The sequence below is a fragment of the Rana temporaria genome, chromosome 4, assembly GCF_905171775.1.
Source record: "Rana temporaria chromosome 4, aRanTem1.1, whole genome shotgun sequence".
Classification (NCBI taxonomy): Eukaryota; Metazoa; Chordata; class Amphibia; order Anura; family Ranidae; genus Rana; species Rana temporaria.
In genome coordinates this window covers 435,967,843-435,985,781 of record NC_053492.1, presented here as the reverse complement: position 1 = coordinate 435,985,781, position 17,939 = coordinate 435,967,843, and the positions used below count along the sequence as shown (strand labels likewise).

Sequence of the window (17,939 nt, the reverse complement as noted above, 5' to 3'; positions counted from 1 at the left end):
ACTTTAATCATGATGGATCCTGCCAAGTTAAACGTTCCAAATAATTCATAAGGATATCTTCACAGAGGTTTATAGTGAGGAAGGTGTCATTGGCACCCCTTGTACAGTCTCCCTAGGCTAGCTCACAAATGGCTGTCAGGAATCCGTAGGATGCATAAACGTCTATTGGTATTCCAAGGCTAGTCCCATGTGATCAGAAAACCTTCCTCTGTATATCTTTCCACCTTTTTACACCAGCAAAGTAGAATGCTGTATTTTTGACAGGCGTCTTACATTTTTGTCTAGCTCTTTAAACAGTGATGGTATTGTAAACTAGGGTTGTCCCGATACCACTTTTTTAGGACCGAGTACAAGTACCGATACTTTTTTTCAAGTAGTCGCCGATACCGAATACCGATACTTTTTTTTAATGTCATGTGACCGTTTTCAAACCACAATACAGACCAAAGATATTTTCTTTAGAATTATGAAGAACTGGTACATCATGGTGTGGGGCTGTTTTTTAGCATACGGTACTGGAAAACTACATATCATTGAAGGAGTGATCACTGTCAGTGCAGCTCATCGGTGCCAGTGCCCAAAAGTGCAGCTAGCCAGTGCCACCTATCAGTGCAGATCAGTGCCCATTAGTGCATCAGTGCAGGGAGGCAGCTTATTAGTGCATCTCATCAGTGCCACCCAATCAATGCCAGTGCCACCTATCAGTGCCATCCATTTATGAGTGCCATTCAATCAATGCCAGTGCCACCTATCAGTGCCATCCAATGGTGCCATCCAATTTGTGTTCGATGTCACAAAAAATAAATAAAAAAAAGTATTCTATTTTGGTATCGGGAGTATTTGCGCGAGTACGAGTACTAGCACAAATACTCGGAATCGGTCCCGATACCGATACTGGTATCGGTATCTGGACAACCCTATTGTAAACCATGTTTTTTTGGCCCCAATTATTGTCCTTTTTTAAACATTTATTTACAATAAGTCTCAAACTTGCAGAAGTTTGGTCACATGACTACTCTTTGGAAACAGGACAGTGATAGATTGGATAAACTGGAGACCCGACTCTTCAGGCTCCAGACAGTCTAATGAAATCATCCTCCTTGCCATAGCCGGCCCTGGGCATATGCCCCTTTTTCCCATTTAATATGTTGGCTGCGTTTGATCCGGTTCTTCCTGGCTGATTTTAGAATCCTGACCGTTCCCTATCTATATCGTTCAAACAGACTGTGCAGAAGGTTATATGGCAAAGTTATGCATTGTGGAGTTTTTGCCTTGCGTCTGTTCCCATATAATAAAATCTCGCCCTTCTGTTTTGTTAACAAATGAGTATTCAGCGGCTCAGCCCAGCGTTTTCCCAGCGCGAAGCATTTGCATCCCTAGCAGGATTTTGTTGTCTGTGAAAGTCACCAGTCTTACTGGGCAGTGTGGTTGGAGCGCTTGTAATTAGTCTGCAGATTGCATGCTCCTTCAGACTGAAGATGACCCTTCTGGATACCCGCACAAGATAACAGCTGGCATATTCCCTAGTGGCCCGTTTGTCCTTTGGTTTGTAACCAGCAGAGTCGGAGCTCCATCCCAAGATCCACAGCAGGACAGCCGTGGCCTCCAATGCTGGACAGCAGACGAGACACTAATAAATGTGATTACAAAATGTGGGATCAGTATCAAGAAATCCTCTGTGCTAATCCAGCAAATTACATCCTCCGCAATGTCAAGATTTAAAGATACATAGCCACTTTTGCTGCTAGAATGCCTAGCTGTGGCTTGAATCATCTGTTCTTACTCGCATAGAATAGGGCTGTGTAAACAGCAGAAAATGACATAAAGTAGCCAGACACCGTGCACGCGTGCCAAATGGTAGTTGTATGCAAGCTGTGATATGCTTTGAGAAAAACTGGAAAATATATACGTAAGATTTAATCCAAGACACCAGCAAAAGCTTGTTCTTTAAAGTTAACCATACTATTGGTATACTTGTATGTAGAGTTGTGCTCATAAGTTTACATACCCCGGCATAATTTATGATTTCTTGGCCATTTTTCAGAGAATATGAATGATAACACACAAACTTTTTTCTTTCACACATGGTTAGTGTTTGGCTGAAGCCATTTATTATCAATCAACTATGTTTACTCTTTTTAAATCATAATGGCAACAGAAACTACCCAAATGACCCTAATCAAAAGTTTACATACCCTGGTGATTTTGGCCTGATAACATTAAAGGTAACCATCCTCACCTGTGATTTGTTTGCTTGTAATTAGCATGTGTGTGTAAAGGGTCAGTGAGTATCCGGACTCCTGACTGACCCTTGTATCTTTCATCCAGTGCTGCACTGACATTTCTGGATTCTAAGTCATGGGGAAACAAAAGAATTGTCAAAGGATCTGCAGGAAAAGATAGTTGAACTGTATAAAACAGGTAAGGGATATAAAAAGATATCCAAGGAATTGAGAATGCCAATCGGCAGTGTTCAAACCCTTATCAAGAAGTGGAAAATGAGGGGTTTTGTTGAAACCAAACCACGGTCAGGTAGACCAACTAAAATTTCAGCCACAACTGCCAGGAAAATTGTTCAGGATGCAAAAAAAAAAAACACAAATAACTTCAGGTGAAATACAGAACTCTCTGAAAACATCTACAAGGATGACCTCACACTCCTTCTGGCTAGATCCTAGGCAGTCAAAATTTTGCAAGATGACTCATTTGAAATGTAATGGCATGGTGATGTTATGGCTAGCAATGCAGAAGGGAGGTGAGGTAAGTTTATTTCAGACTTTGTTCTTTTAACAAGAACAAATGTGTGCAGCTCCAGGTCCCAATTCAAATAACTTCAGGTGCATCACACTGAAAGGGTGGTGGCATGAAAATAGCCTATCATGGATTAGTATGCACTAGGGTTGCACTGATACTAGTATCGGTATCAATGCCAAGCACTTGCATGAGTACTTTTACTCTTGCAAATGCTTCAATGCTTAATCCGATACCTCCAGGTTCCAGCAGCGCCGCACAGAGACGTCGTGTGAGGGAGTTGGAAGAGAGTTGAAAGAGATATGGAGTCAGCGGCATGTTGGAGGCATCAGAACCGCGCAACGGCCATATTGATAGACCCCGTACACCCAGCACTCGCCCGCAGTAAGGTTTGTTAGTTGTTGCACACAGCCAATTTATGTTACACAGCCGTATCAGTGCTGCCTTTTAGTGCCCATGAGTGCCACCTATCGGTGTCCATCAGTGCTGCATATTAGTGCCACCTATCATTGCAGCATATCAGTGCCAATTAGTGCCTCCTCATCAGTGCCTAGAAAAATTACTTATTTACAAATTTGTGTTTTGAAAACTGTCACGTGACAATAAAAAATAAAAAAAGTATCTGTAATCTGTATCGGCGAGTACTTGAAAAAAGAAAGTCTTAAAGAAAGTGGTATCGGTGCAACCCTAGTATGCTCTCATAGACAATAAATGGTGCAAATACCGTACATCGGAACAGCCCAGGTGTAAGACAAATAAAAGTGGCTTTAGCTTTGCTCTGACCAGGCCATACCCTCCAGACACGTTTCACCCTGCCCACAGGGTTTAGTCATGGAATAAACATGACTAAGCCCTGTGGATATAGTGAAATGCGTTGGGAGACCCTGGTCTGGTTGGAGACGTGCTGGAGCCACTTTTATTTATCTTACACACACCTGGGCTGTTCTGGTGTGCAGCGTTTGGATTATTTCTTTTTTTTTTACAGATACATTTTACACCCACTAACAATAGGTAATTTGTAAAGAGGGAGAAGGTCCATGTAATTTAAGCACACCCTGCAAGGTCTGTAATAAACAGGCAGTATTGGCCTCCCCCTTTCTCTTCTTTAGAGTTCCCAGTTGTAAATTGGACAGGATTGGGTAGAGTTTATCTCCTCTATAGAAGTGACAGCCTGCAGATTAATACCAGGCATATCCAAGGACAGACTAATATGCTTAATGTCTGAATAGAAGACGTGGGAAGAGTCGAGAGGACCGGACTCGAAATCCCACAACCGATGGGAGGAGTGAAGTATCAAGGGGAGGAATATGCTCTCCATTGTAGTATAATAAGGATTGTGTGATTGGACAGATGGTTCTCCGCCCCTTTTCCTATCATAGACTTGCACTCCTCCCATTTATCAAGGAATCAATCAGACAGTCCTTCCTATAATTAATATGACAACCCAGATGTTGTGTCCCTGCCCCTTCTCTTCTAAGAGATCAAAGTGCATGTGCCAAGAGGAGGACATACAGAGACCAAGGTTTCTGTGATCTCAGTGCTGCACACTGTCAGACCCCTCTGGGCATGACACAAAGTCCAGTGTCCGGAGAAACATCACGGATATCAGGTGATATAAAGTGGGACAGTGTCACCCAATCTACAGGCTGTTTTAATATTTTCTACTGGTTTTAAAAATGTTAAAGGTTGCAAGTTGCTGATCCTGCCTAGGGCACAAAATAGTCTAGCATCAGCCCTGCATATATTGCATTACATGTTTTAGCTGGCCAACTGTGTCGGAGTGGTCCCTAACTGGCCAGTCCTTGCCCTACTGTGCAAAATACTTATAGCATACTTTTATGAACATATAGTGCGGAACTGAATTTATTCACTCTTGAGAAGAGAAGAATAAGGGGGGATATGATCAACATGTACAACTTGTATAAGGGCTCCATATAGTGAACTTTGTTTTGAGTTATTCACTTTACGGTCAACACAAAAGACAAGGGGACACTCTTTACGTCTAGAGGAAAAAAGATTTCATCTCCAAATACGGAAAGGTTTCTTCACAGTAAGAGCTGTGAAAATGTGAAACCGACTCCCTCCAGAGGTGGTTCTGGCCAGCTCAGTAGATTGCTTTAAGAAAGGTCTGGATACTTTCCTAAATGTACATAATATAACTGGGTACTGACATTTATAGGTAAAGTTGATCCAGGGAAAATCCGATTGCCTCTCGGGCGATCAGGAAGGAAATATTTCCCCTGCTGTAGCAAATTGGATCATGCTCTGCTGTTTTTTTTTTTGCCTTCCTCTGGATCAACTGTGGGTATAGAATTGGGTATATGGGATTGTACGATATATTTTTTTATTTTTTATGGTTGAACTGGATGGACTTGTGTCTTTTTTCAACCTGACTATGTAACATTGACGTTAATTTCTTGCATTAAGTGTACTCTTCTATTCTGTCTAGGTCCTGCTGGTTTTGGATACAAGGACTCAAGAGACCTTTATTTTAAAAGTAAGTACAAATTTATCCGGAATATCATTGCAACTTTTTGTTTACCTTCCTGCCTTATTATCCTACAACCTGCTAGCTAATTCCAAGAAGTCAAAGGTTCCGTGTTTTGTAAAGGAAATGTAAAGGCATATTTCACTTTAACCATTTATTATGCTGCAAGGTCCTTGATGACCAGCCCAACATTTCATTGCAGGTGGAGCAGCCCCATGAATGATGGTAAGGTATTCTCCATTGGGAGGTGCTGGCTTCTATTTATGTAGGCGCAGCTGATGCCTCTTTAAAATTTTCAAACGGTTTTGTCAGGAGAACCTTTTGAAAGCAAACTTTTTACTATAAGTTTCTGGGAATGCAAAAGAAGCTTAACCACTTAAGGACCGCCTCCTGCACATATACGTCGGCAGAATGGCACGGCTGGGCACATACACGTACAGGTATGTCCTGTGCTAGTACCCAGCCGCCCGGGACCCAGTCCGAAGCTCCGGGACCCGCGGACCCGATCGCCGATGGAGTCCCGCCATCGGTCCCCGGAACTGAAGAACGGGGAGAGCTGTGTGTAAACACAGCTTCCCCGTTCTTCACTGTGGCGGCGTCATCGATCGTGTGATCCCTTTTATAGGGGGGCACAATCGATTACATCACACCTACAGCCACACCCCCCTACAGTTGGAAACACACTTCAGGTCACACATAACCCCATCAGTTGTAAACTCCCAAACTGCAACTGTCATTTTCACAATAAACAATGCATTTTAAATGCTCCCAAAAATGTGTCAAAATTGTCCGAGGTGTCAAAATTGGCCGCCATAATGTCGCAGTCACGAAAAAAATCGCTGATCGCCGCCACTAGTAGTAAAAAAAAAAAAAATTATAAAAATGCAATAAAACTATCCCCTATTTTGTAAACGCTATAAATTTTGCGCAAACCAACCGATAAACGCTTATTGCGATTTTTTTTACCAAAAATAGGTAGAAGAATACGTATCGGCCTAAACTGAGGAAAACAAAAAATTTTATATATTTTTGGGGGATATATATTATAGCAAAAAATAAAAAATATAGAATTTTTTTCAAAATTGTCGCTCTATTTTTGTTTATAGCACAAAAAATAAAAACCGCAGAGGTGATCAAATACCACCAAAAGAAAGCTCTATTTGTGGGAAAAAAAGGACGCCAATTTTGTTTTGGGAGCCACGTCGCACGACCGCGCAATTGTCAGGTAAAGCTACGCAGTGCCGAATCGCAAAAAGGGGCCTGGTCTTTTACCTGAGCCCCCGTACTGGGCTATTGTATTCTGGTCCGGGTCTTAAGTGGTTAAATGCATTTTTTGCTGTGAAAATGATAATGGTCCCAAAAATGGGTCAAAATTGGCTGAAAATGATAATGGTCCCAAAAATGTGTAAAAATTGGCCGAAGTGTCCGCCATAATGTCGCAGTCACGAAAAAAATCGCTGATCGCCGCCATTAGTAGTAAAAAAAATAAAAATGCAATAAAACTATCCCCTATTTTGTAAACGCTAAAAATTTTGTGCAAACCAACCGATAAACGCTTCTTGCGATTTTTTTTTTACCAAAAATAGGTAGAAGAATACGTATCGGCCTAAACTGAGGAAAAAAAAAGTTTTTTTTATATATTTTTGGGGGATATTTATTATAGCAAAAAGTAAAAAATATTGCATTTTTTTCAAAATTGTAGCTCTATTTTTGTTTATAGCGCAAAAAATAAAAACCGCAGAGGTGATCAAATACCACCAAAAGAAAGCTCTATTTGTGGGGAAAAAAGGACACCAATTTTGTTTGGGAGTCACGTTGCACGACCGCGCAATTGTCTGTTAAAGCGACGCAGTGCCGAATCGCAAAACCTGGCCGGGTCCTTTAGCTGCATTTTGGTCCGGGTCTTAAGTGGTTAATTGAGGTCAAAAGCAGGTCAAATTCACCTGTAATGAATTCTGAACGATCCTTAGAAGCGTCTCAAGCTAACGTCAAAAGCATGCTGCATTTGTCGGCACATATCAAGGCACATTGACTCAGGCCCTAAGTGACAAGTTAAAGTTTGTGCATACCTGAGTGTTAGGCACTGACATACCAGTATAAAGCTGGCCATAAACTACAGCTTTTTTTTTTAGTTTAACTTGCAAGTTAATGGGGTTGTAAACCCCTTGTGTTTTTTCACCTTTAATGCATCCTATGCATTAAGGTGAAAAAACCTTGCTGTGCCTGGCCCCCTGAGCCCCCGTTTTACTTACCTGAGCCCCGAATTTCTGTGGGCACGATCCCGCGTCGCTTTCCCCACGTCTTGTCGGCTCTTCATTGGATAGATTGATAGCAGCGCAGTCATTGGCTCCCGCTGCTGTCAATCAAATCCAATAAAGCGGCCGCCGGGGGCGAGGCCGAGTCATAAACTCGGCGGCTATGTGCGCCATGTCATAAACTCGGCGGCTATGTACGCCGAGTGTATCACACGGGAGCGCGTCCGCAAGGTAACATCCTTGGGAGACAGCTTCCCAGAGGGGGTTAGTTATTGCGGGGAGGAGCCGCAAGAGCTGCAGTGGGATCCCAGAAGAGGACGATTGAGGCCACTCTGTGCAAAACGAACTGCCCAGTGGAGGTAAGTATAACATGTTTGTTATTTAAAAAAAAATTAACCTTTAGTACAACTTTAAAACAGAAACAAATCTAACAGATTCCACCATCCAGTGTGCATGGGAGAAACCCCCTACTGGGCTATTGTATTCTGATGGCTGCAGGCGGCGGCTGTCTGAATACTCAGCGGCTGAACCATCTCATATTTGGATAGTGTACGCCCAGCTTTAGTAGGTAGAACATCTTTTGCTGCAGAGTGTTCCTAAAGCTGAGGACCACCTTCTGGTTTCCACTTAGTCTCCATTAAAATGAATCTTGAGGAACGCTCCTCTGATAATGCAATGAAAACAGAGAAAAGTGACAGCAGAAACAAGACTGAGTGGTCCCTTAAGTCTGCCTGCTAACTTTTTTTGTCTGAGTATTTGTAACGGTCACCACCGTTTACGACCTTCCATCAACTACGACAGCTTATCGACACTCCACAATCAGGCAAACGAACACGACCCATAAGAATTCCCCCCAGACACGAGACACACAGCTCTGTGTTCTGGTTTCTAATGCAAGACCACTTTAATGGCTAGCTCTCAAGTTTATATACAGTTTAAGCATGAAAGGGACAATCAAACTCTCCACCCACATACTGGGGGGGGGCTTCAATACACCTTCAGATGGCTAATTGCTAAACATTCTAGACAGGTCGCCCCCGGTCTATAATTATCACTGCACCTGAGAAGTCACATTCCTTCATTAACAGAATTCAAACAAAACACCATCACACAATGATTTCTTCTCAATCCACATCTTTAGACAGACGGTCCGTCTCAGACAGAAAGGTATTCACACCTCTGAGCATCAATAGGCTTTAAGCAGTATTATCACACAATGAAAGGCCTTTCAAGAGCCAGCCACATTTAACATGTCAACAGTCTACACAGAGAGATGAGTCATAGAATAAACCAACACTTTGCAATATCTCCAATTGCAATATGAGCTATCAGTAATGTCCCCTGTCCTGTAATTTAGGATATCATTTCTCAGTCACCCTATGGCCCTATCGGACATAAGGTGACCCTAGACATAAGAGTTATTAATGACGCTGGCACAGGAGTACCCCTCATCCTTCCAAAGTCTCTGTTTGTCCCAGGTCAAACCACTTACTGTTGTCTGACTCGCTACTTCCGCTTGGAAGTTTATTCCAAGCATCAACTACCCTTTCAGTAAAGTAATACTTTCCAAGATTAGTTTTGAGCTTTCCTCCAGTTAGTTTGAGGTCTCAGTAGGTAATTGAAGGACTAAAATGCATAATGGAACACATTGAGGGTGTTTCTCAGTATCAACTAGGGTTGTCCAGATACCGATACCAGTATCGGTATCGGGACCGATACCGAGTATTTGCGCTAGTACTCGTACTCGCGCAAATACTCCCGATACCAAAATAGAATACTTTTTTTTTTTTGTTTGTGACATCGAACACAAATTGGATGGCACCATTGGATGGCACTGATAGGTGGCACTGGCATTGATTGAATGGCACTCATAAATGGATGGCACTGATAGGTGGCACTGGCATTGATTGGGTGGCACTGATGAGATGCACTAATAAGCTGCCTCCCTGCACTGATGCACTAATGGGCACTGATCTGCACTGATAGGTGGCACTGGCTAGCTGCACTTTTGGGCACTGGCACCGATGAGCTGCACTGACAGTGATCACTCCTTCAATGATATGTAGTTTTCCAGTACCGTATGCTAAAAACAGCCCCACACCATGATGTACCAGTTCTTCATAATTCTAAAGAAAATATCTTTGGTCTGTATTGTGGTTTGAAAACGGTCACATGACATTAAAAAAAAGTATCGGTATTCGGTATCGGCGACTACTTGAAAAAAAGTATCGGTACTTGTACTCGGTCCTAAAAAAGTGGTATCGGGACAACCCTAGTATCAACCATTCAGAATTCAAAATTGGCACAATACAGGCTGCCTAGGTTTCAGGGGCTCCTGATGCACCCTGCAGTGATGGATTGTCCTAGTAAGGTCGGCCATAGACAAAGCATATTTATTTCCTGCTACCACAGGCCCCATTGCAGGGACCCCCCCATCAACACGGACTGTGTTAATGGGGGGGGGGGAGAATCCCTGCCCTGGAGCCATTGTGTTCTCCTGGCGGGGGAAGCCACCCTTGCAAGGAGAACAGTGTCTATAACAGCCGCTAGCGATAATCACCTCTAAAATCCAACAGGCTGGTTATATCCAAGTTGATCAATAAACTTTGGTACAACCAGCCTTCCCATACATACATACATGGTTCAAATCTCTGCTGAACCAGCCGAGATCCGTACCATCTATGGCCAGCTTAAAGCGGATGTGCCACGGGAACAAAATATTAAAAGTCAGCAGCTACAAATACTGCAGCTGCTGACTTTTAATATTAGGACACTTACCTGTCCTGGAGTCCAGCGCCGATCGCAGCAGAGCACGAGCGATCGCTCGTCACTCTGCTGCTCCCCCCGCCATCCACGCTGAGGGAACCAGGAAGTGAAGCGCTGCGGCTTCACTGCCCGGTTCCCTACGGCGCATGCGCGAGTCGCGCTGCGCCCGCCGATTGGCTCACACGCTGTGTGCTGGGAGCCGAGTGTTCCCAGCACACAACGGGCGACAGACGGGATGTGACGGAATGCCCGTCTTTCGCCCGTATCGTGCGGCCGGAAGTGGGTGCAAATACCTGTCTTTAGACAGGTGTCTGCACCCCCCTCCCCCCTGAAAGGTGTCAAAAGTGACACCGGAGGGGGGGAGGGTTCCGATCAGCGGGACTCCACTTTAGGGTGGAGGACCGCTTTAACAATGACTAATAATAAGATATGAGCCTATTTCAGCATGTCAGCTGTGGTGACAGGTTTACTTTAAATAATTTGTTGTATATTTCCTAACCTCTACCAGACACAATGACAGCTGGCATCTGATTGGTTGCTGTAGGTTATGCATAAGGTTTCCTTTCCTATCAGGTCATTGAACGTTTGTATTACAAAGCACAGCAAGGTTGGTGTGTCTAAACGAAAGAATCGGATGATTGGTTCGTCAAGCCTTCTATAGCTGGGACCTGTCTTCCAGTGTGTGCACAGAAAATAAAAACACAGAGAGAGAGGTCACCAGCAGAGTACACAAAGTGTCACTCTGATAACTTAGTTTGAGAGTGAGATTCTAATAGAAACGTTGACCCGTGTAATTGATTTTAATGGTAGCTTTGTGCCATCTTCTGTTCTCTGGATACCTGCCAGATGCCATCAGCCGAGCCTCTGGGGATTGAAGGACATGGAGGAGCAGATGAGCGGCTTTTCTAATGCCCACAGTAGCTCAGATAGATTATTTTGGTTGATAAACAGAAAGCACAGCAGGATCCAAAGGAAGCTCAGGGTACAACTGACCTTTCTGTTCTCTGTCAGGGTCTGAGGAAAAGCAGCGAGGAGTCTGGGAGCAGAAAGACCATTATTCCCCGCTGCGTGCCCAACATGGTCTGCCTGCGCAAGTACATCATCTCCGAGGAATCTGTGTATCTAGTGCTGCAGCATGCCGAAGGTCAGTGTCTGTATCAAAGACTCCTGGAAATACTGTACATCTATTGACCAAGTAATCCGGGGTCTCCTCAAGCTGTCCTCTTCTTGCTTATTATAATGTGTGTTTCAGCATAATAAATATAATAACTGACATAATCGGATTCATAATAAAATCGTTATTGTAATGAAAGGGAAGATGTTTATGATCACATGTATAGGGTGTACTTCCTGCTGGGTGCAGTGGCTGTTCTTTACTGTTCTTAAATTTCACTTCCTCTCTCTCCATCTGCAAACGCACTTTAGTATTCTAGTGTCCTCACCATCCGTCGGGGTCCCTCCCTCAACTCACGTGGTCGATGTGCGGCTTTCCTTCTCCTTTGATTTAGGACGGGGATATGCAATTAGCGGACCTCCAGCTGTTGCAGAACTACAATTCCCATGAGGCATAGCAAGACTCTGACAGCCACAAGCATGACACCCAGAGTCAGAAGCATGATGGGACTTGTAGTTTTGCAACAGCTGGAGGTCCGCTAATTGCATATCCCTGATTTAGTAATGGACAGAGATGGTTTGAGGAGTTTTCTCTGCATCTGGCTTTAGTGTGGAGGAAGCCTGGAGCAGAGCAGAACTCGCAGTACTCAATGAGATTTGGAACAATACAGTCAGTGGCCTATTCCTTATCACAGCAGCCGTTGTTTGGGGTTTCTAACTGAATGCTGGGTAAACAATAAAAACATGGAACTGCAAGCATGTAAAAAATGAAACCCTTTTAATAAATTATTACACTTCGATGTACTGCATAGTGCATGTTTTTTTTCTTTGTCTGAATTTCTCACTTCCTGTACTTCCTCAGTAAACTTGCCCACATCATCCGAGCCGTTCTGGCTGGGGGTTAGTCAGCATGTTTGCTTCCTCCCTTGGGACTTCATGCCTGCGGGGAGAGGCCGTCATAACGTCTCCGCGCAGGGATGTAGTCCCAAGGGAGGAGGCAAGCACGCTGACTAACTCCCAGCCAGAATGGCTCGGATGATGGTGGAAAGCTTACTGAGGAGGAACAGGAAGTGAGATAATCAGACAAAGAAAAAAAAACATTTAGAAGGGAAATCGAAGGAAAAGGTAAGTGAACCAACCATGCACTAGCTTAAAGGAGTATATTGTATGTAAAAAATACTGCGCAGGTCTAGCTGAACTAATATTAATGATGTGATATCAAAAAATACAGTAAAAAGTGAAATTGCTGCAGCAGCAAAAATATGTCAGATAAACACAAATGAAATAATAAAAAAAGGTAAGCTGCGCTGCGTGTACAAAATGATTATAAACAAAAATGCATAACCAACCAATCAATCAGTGAAGCCTCAGCTAGTCCTTATAAAGTACCAAAGTTGGTGCAATTAACGTGCATATGAATATAAGAAAAAAAGTGCAAATAGAAAAATGGTGAATAAATAGTCCATAAGATCATGACATTCACAGCTGAGATTCTTGTAGATATACCATAAATATCGCAGGTACACCAATAGAGTGTTGAAAACAATCCAGGAAGCAGTGTCAGAAGAAAAGGCACCTCCACCTCTAATAGCAAATCTCCTTACCGACTCCCATGGATCTCTATGTTTGAGATCATATACACATGTGGCTCATAAGCCAAGCCAAGCTGATTCTCACTGCTCCTCTGTGACACTCCTCCCCAAGTGGTTTCACTTATCAGCGACCTCCAGGTCTCACCGCATAAATCGTACCCAGGAGTGAAACAAAATTGCCAACATAAAGCAGTATTGTATGGTAAAAGCAATTTATTCACATTAAAAAAGTAATGCACTCACATGTCCATTGAAAAGTAGTAGCGTTAGTATGTATGTTAAAGCCGGCCGGCTTAGATAATCCGCCCGTCCTTCCGGATGGTCGTTGGTGAACAGTGGTGACGTCAGCACGCCGCTCCTCCCTACGCCGTTTCGTCAAAGAGATGACTTCTTCCAGGGGGACTAGCTTAAAGGAACCTATTTAGAAAATAAAAAACAAACCTTTACAACCCTCTTTAATTTCCACTTTGCCTTTACTCCTCAAACCCCTCTTCCCTTCCCTTTACCCATAACCTATTGTTGGCTAAAAAAAAAAAAAAAAAACACTCCACCAAGAAGCAAACTTGCTGGTTTTTAAAGGCCTCCTGGGTTTCTTTCAGCCACGATGCAGTAATCCTTTTGATGCTGCTCATGTAATGACTTTCCATAGACTTGAATGGGGCCTTACTTCAATGGTACTGGCCCATTGAAGTCTATTAAGTTTCTGTGCAGGGGTGGGCAGTATTGAACAAGCTTGGGGATTCGCTTAGAATATGTTAGAGGCCTGTGGAGGGCAGGCCAAGGAGTTTTTATTCTAAGATGAATTTTTCCTTCAAATAAAACCCCATCTCCAGTGTTTTTCAAGCCTGGTATACCTGTATGACTTCTAGATTTTGTTATGCTCTGGTTTTCCATTATAGCCATTTAATTAGTAAACTCCAGGTAATCTTTAAAGAACAATGGGTTTGATTTGCTAAAACTGGAGAGTGCAAAATCTGCTGCAGCTCTCTATAGAAACCAATCAGCTTCCAGGTTTTTATTTTTTTGTCAAAGTTTAAAGTGGAGGTTCACCCGGAAATGTTACATTTTAACCTTAGATTCATGCTCATTTTGTCTAGGGGAATCGGCTATTTTTTTTTTAATCAAAGCTGTACTTACCGTTTTAGAGAGCGATCTTCTCCGCCGCTTCCGGGTATGGGCTGCGGGACTGGGCGTTCCTATTTTGATCGACAGTCTTCTGACGGTCGCATCCATCGCGTCACGATTTTCCGAAAGTAGCCGAACGTCGGTGCGCAGGCGCCGTATAGAGCCGCACCGACGTTCGGCTTCTTTCGGCTACTCGTGACGCGATGGATGCGACCGTCAGAAGCCTGTCAGAAGACTGTCAATCAAAATAGGAACAGATAAAACGGTATGTACGAAAAAAAAAAAGACCAGCATAATGTCCGTGTCACAGGTCAGCTCATTGTAATGTTAGAATTTTTTTTTAGGGTGAACCCCCGCTTTAAGCTGTGAGAGGCTGTATGCTTCCTTTAGAATTGCTCATTCCTTTTTTGCAATCCAAAATGGATCCTGTAAGGGCGATGTGGCTTCTTGTCCTCAATCAGCAGGTGGCCCATCCAGCCTTCTAGTATTAAGAATCGTGTTTCTCCCTTTCCTTTTAGGGCACACTGTACTGGATTTGTAAGTATTTCTTGGGCTTTTCAGCATCAATCAACTCTTTCACAAATTTGCAAGGCTGCTAACTGGTCTTCTGTTCAAGAGTTCTCTAAATTTCACCAGGTGGATTTTGCAGCCTCATTTGGTGTCTGCTGAAGACAATCCTTAGTTCTCTGTTGTTATTTCTTGGGTCTGTTTAGTGTTTGCTGTGTTGTCCACCCATCAGTTGGAATGCTAATGGACCTCCCGAAGGTAGTTGAATTTGTGTGTCTCAATGGTGGAGAAAGAAAATAGGATTTTTTATACTCCCTGTAAAATCCCTTTCTTGCAGTCCATTGAAGGACACAGGCTTCACCCTTTTAATGATCATGCTCTCGGTACTGCTTTAAGGCATTTTGGTTATAGAAGGGGTTATCCTGGGCTGCACTTTTACATTTTATTTTTTTATGCTAGTGCCCAATTCTCCTGCAGTCTCCAGTATAACTAGAAGGTGAAAGACACAGGCCCAGATTCACGTCCAGCGGCGTATCGCTGCGGCGGCGTAACGTATCCGATTTACGTTACGCCGCCGCAACTTAGACGGGCAAGTGCTGTATTCTCAAAGCACTTGCTCCGTAAGTTGCGGCGGCGTATCGTAAATCAGCCGGCGTAAGCCCGCCTAATTCAAATTTGGATCAGGGGGGCGTGTTTTATGTAAAACTACTGTGACCCGACGTGATTGACGTTTTTGCGGAACGGCACATGCGCCGTCCGTGGAATTTCCCAGTGTGCATTGCTCCAAAGTACGCCGCAAGGACGTCATTGGTTTCGACGTGAACGTAAATGACGCCCAGCCCCATTCACGGACGACTTACGCAAACGACGGAACTTTTTCAAATTTCAACGCGGGAACGACGGCCATACTTAACATTGTTACGCCGCACTTATGCCTCATATAGCAGGGGCAACATTACGCCGGGAAAAGCCTAACGTAAACGTCGTAACTTTACTGCATCGGCCGCGCGTACGTTCGGGAATTCGCGTATCTAGCTAATTTGCATATTCGACGGAAGCGCCACCTAGCGGTAAAAAAAAAATGCAGTTAAGATCCGACGGCATAAGAGACTTACACCTGTCGGATCTAATGGATATCTATGCGTAACTGATTCTAAGAATCAGGCGCATAGATACGACGGGTCGGATTCTGACTTATGACGGCGTAAATGGCGCTACGCCGTCGTAAGTCCTCTGAGAATTCGGGCCACACTGTGTCCTTCTATGGACTACAGGAAAAGTATTTTATAGCGAGTCCACAAATCCTATTATTGAATGTAAATTGAGAAGGCTACATTTAATTGCAAATATATCCAGCACCAAACCTTTGGATAAACTTTTGTATACAGTATACAAAAAGATACTGGATACACCAACCAATTCCTACAAAACTATGGCAGCCCAGTACTGAATGGGTTAACCCATAAGCAGCCATGCTTACGGAGTCATTGTACTCCAGGTGTGACAATTACATTTCATTTGCCACCTGCTCTGCACACGTGGGGAGGAATCGCAGCACAAGAAAGGGACATCACAAGCCGTTTTACTGTATGTAGCACTCTATTTGTGCTTTGTGTCCATATGTGTCGCCGGTGGCTGTATTGTTAGCTGTAATGTTGCTGGATTAATGTGTAGTGTTAAAATGTTAGGCACAAACTCCTCTTGTTAAATAGAAGGCATTCTAATGAAGTCTAGCGGGAATTTCCTTCATTCTTCTCATGAAACTATTAGTGGGAACGGGCTGGCTTGGCACAAGATTGATAAAAAACAGAAGGAAGGAGGATATACTGTAGCTGAATGGCACTTATATCACAGCTTTAGGCGGAGCAAACTCTACAGAAAACATGGTGCCTCCAGTGATCAGGGGGATTACTAACTCTCAAGGTGAAAAGTCAGCCTCTGTTAGACTTCTAATATCCTGCTTGGTAGAAATGGAGCAGCAATAATGACACAAGAACACATTAGACCTATAGCCTGAAGTTTACTGGAGATGATTTACAATGAGAGGAAACATACAAGAGTGACAGCAGAAAAATCGGTATATTTTTGGACCGTGAAAAGAAGCTCCATGAAAAAAAATACATACAAACTCCATTTTTTCTGTAGTAGAAACTAAATCCAGCAATATAAATTTGATAGAGGTTGCAGTCTTTCTCTGGTTGCCAATGCAGGATGTAAAGTGAAGTCTTCACAGCGAGGTCCTAGGCCTCGTACACACGATCAGTCCATCCGATGAGAACGGCCCGAAGGACCGTTCTCATCGGTTAACCGATGAAGCTGACTGATGGTCTGATGTGCCTAAACACCATGGGTTAATTAACCGATCGTGTCAGAACGCGGACACGTAAACCACATACGACGGCACTATAAAGGGGAAGTTCAAATCCAATGGCGCCACCCTTGGGGCTGCTTTAGCTGATTTTGTGTTAGTAAAAGACGATTCGCGCTTTTCTGTCTGTTACAGCGTGATGAATGTGCATTGCATTTCCTTTATAGGTTAAAATGGTTGCTCCGTCCCCTAATTTAGTCTGAGCATGCGTGGATTTTTAACCGATGGTCGTGCGTACTACTGATCGGTTTTGACCTATCAGTAAGGCGTCCATCGGTTAAATTTTAAAGCAAGTTTTTATTTTTTTGACCGAAGGTTAACTAACCGATGGGGCCCACACACGATCGTTTTGGACCGATGAAAATGGTCCATCAGACCATTCTCATCGGATGGACCGATCGTGTGTACGCGGCCTAGGAGAGCAAAAAAAAACAGACGGTTTGTAGGTTTTCTCGACTCCTAACTAAAAAAAATTAAAAAGAACGTAGTACCTTTTATTTTCACAGGCTGCTCACATTCCGAGCCATTAAAAAAATAATAATTATAGAAACCATAGGGATTAGGGTAGTAAGCCATCCAGGTTCACAAGATGAGTGTCAAGCTGCAAATTATAGCAAAAAGCAAGTAGGTCCTTTAACACCCCCCAATCCCTTCCTTCACTTCTGTTTAATTTCAATGTATTCAGGTTTTCCTTTTAATGTGTCCCTTAAATTTAGAAAGCAATAATGAACATTTTTGCATGTAACTCTGAAATGATTGCACTGTTTAAATGACACAGTACACATCGTTTGTATAGTATCTGTATATATCCGTTCAGTTGTATCTGACGATTCTATGAACCAGCTCTCTGGGCACATTGTCTGAATCACTTGAGAGACTCTTTCCTAAATATTTTTTGACAAAGTCGACAGGTCTTTCCTTAATCTTACCCAGTTGCACAGGCTTGGAGTTGGCATCCACACATACTAAGTCTA

General features: G+C 43.3%; 1 protein-coding gene across 1 annotated transcript in view; it reads left to right on the top strand.

Annotated features, from left to right (window-relative positions):
- RPS6KC1 (ribosomal protein S6 kinase C1) overlaps window positions 1-17,939 on the top strand; it is a 239,590-nt gene that overhangs the window by 152,130 nt on the left and 69,521 nt on the right. Inside the window, exons 10-11 of the mRNA XM_040351456.1 lie at window positions 5,201-5,248; window positions 11,272-11,404. Of these exons, the coding sequence (XP_040207390.1) occupies window positions 5,201-5,248; window positions 11,272-11,404 (181 nt within the window). The remainder of the gene's footprint in view (window positions 1-5,200; window positions 5,249-11,271; window positions 11,405-17,939) is intronic.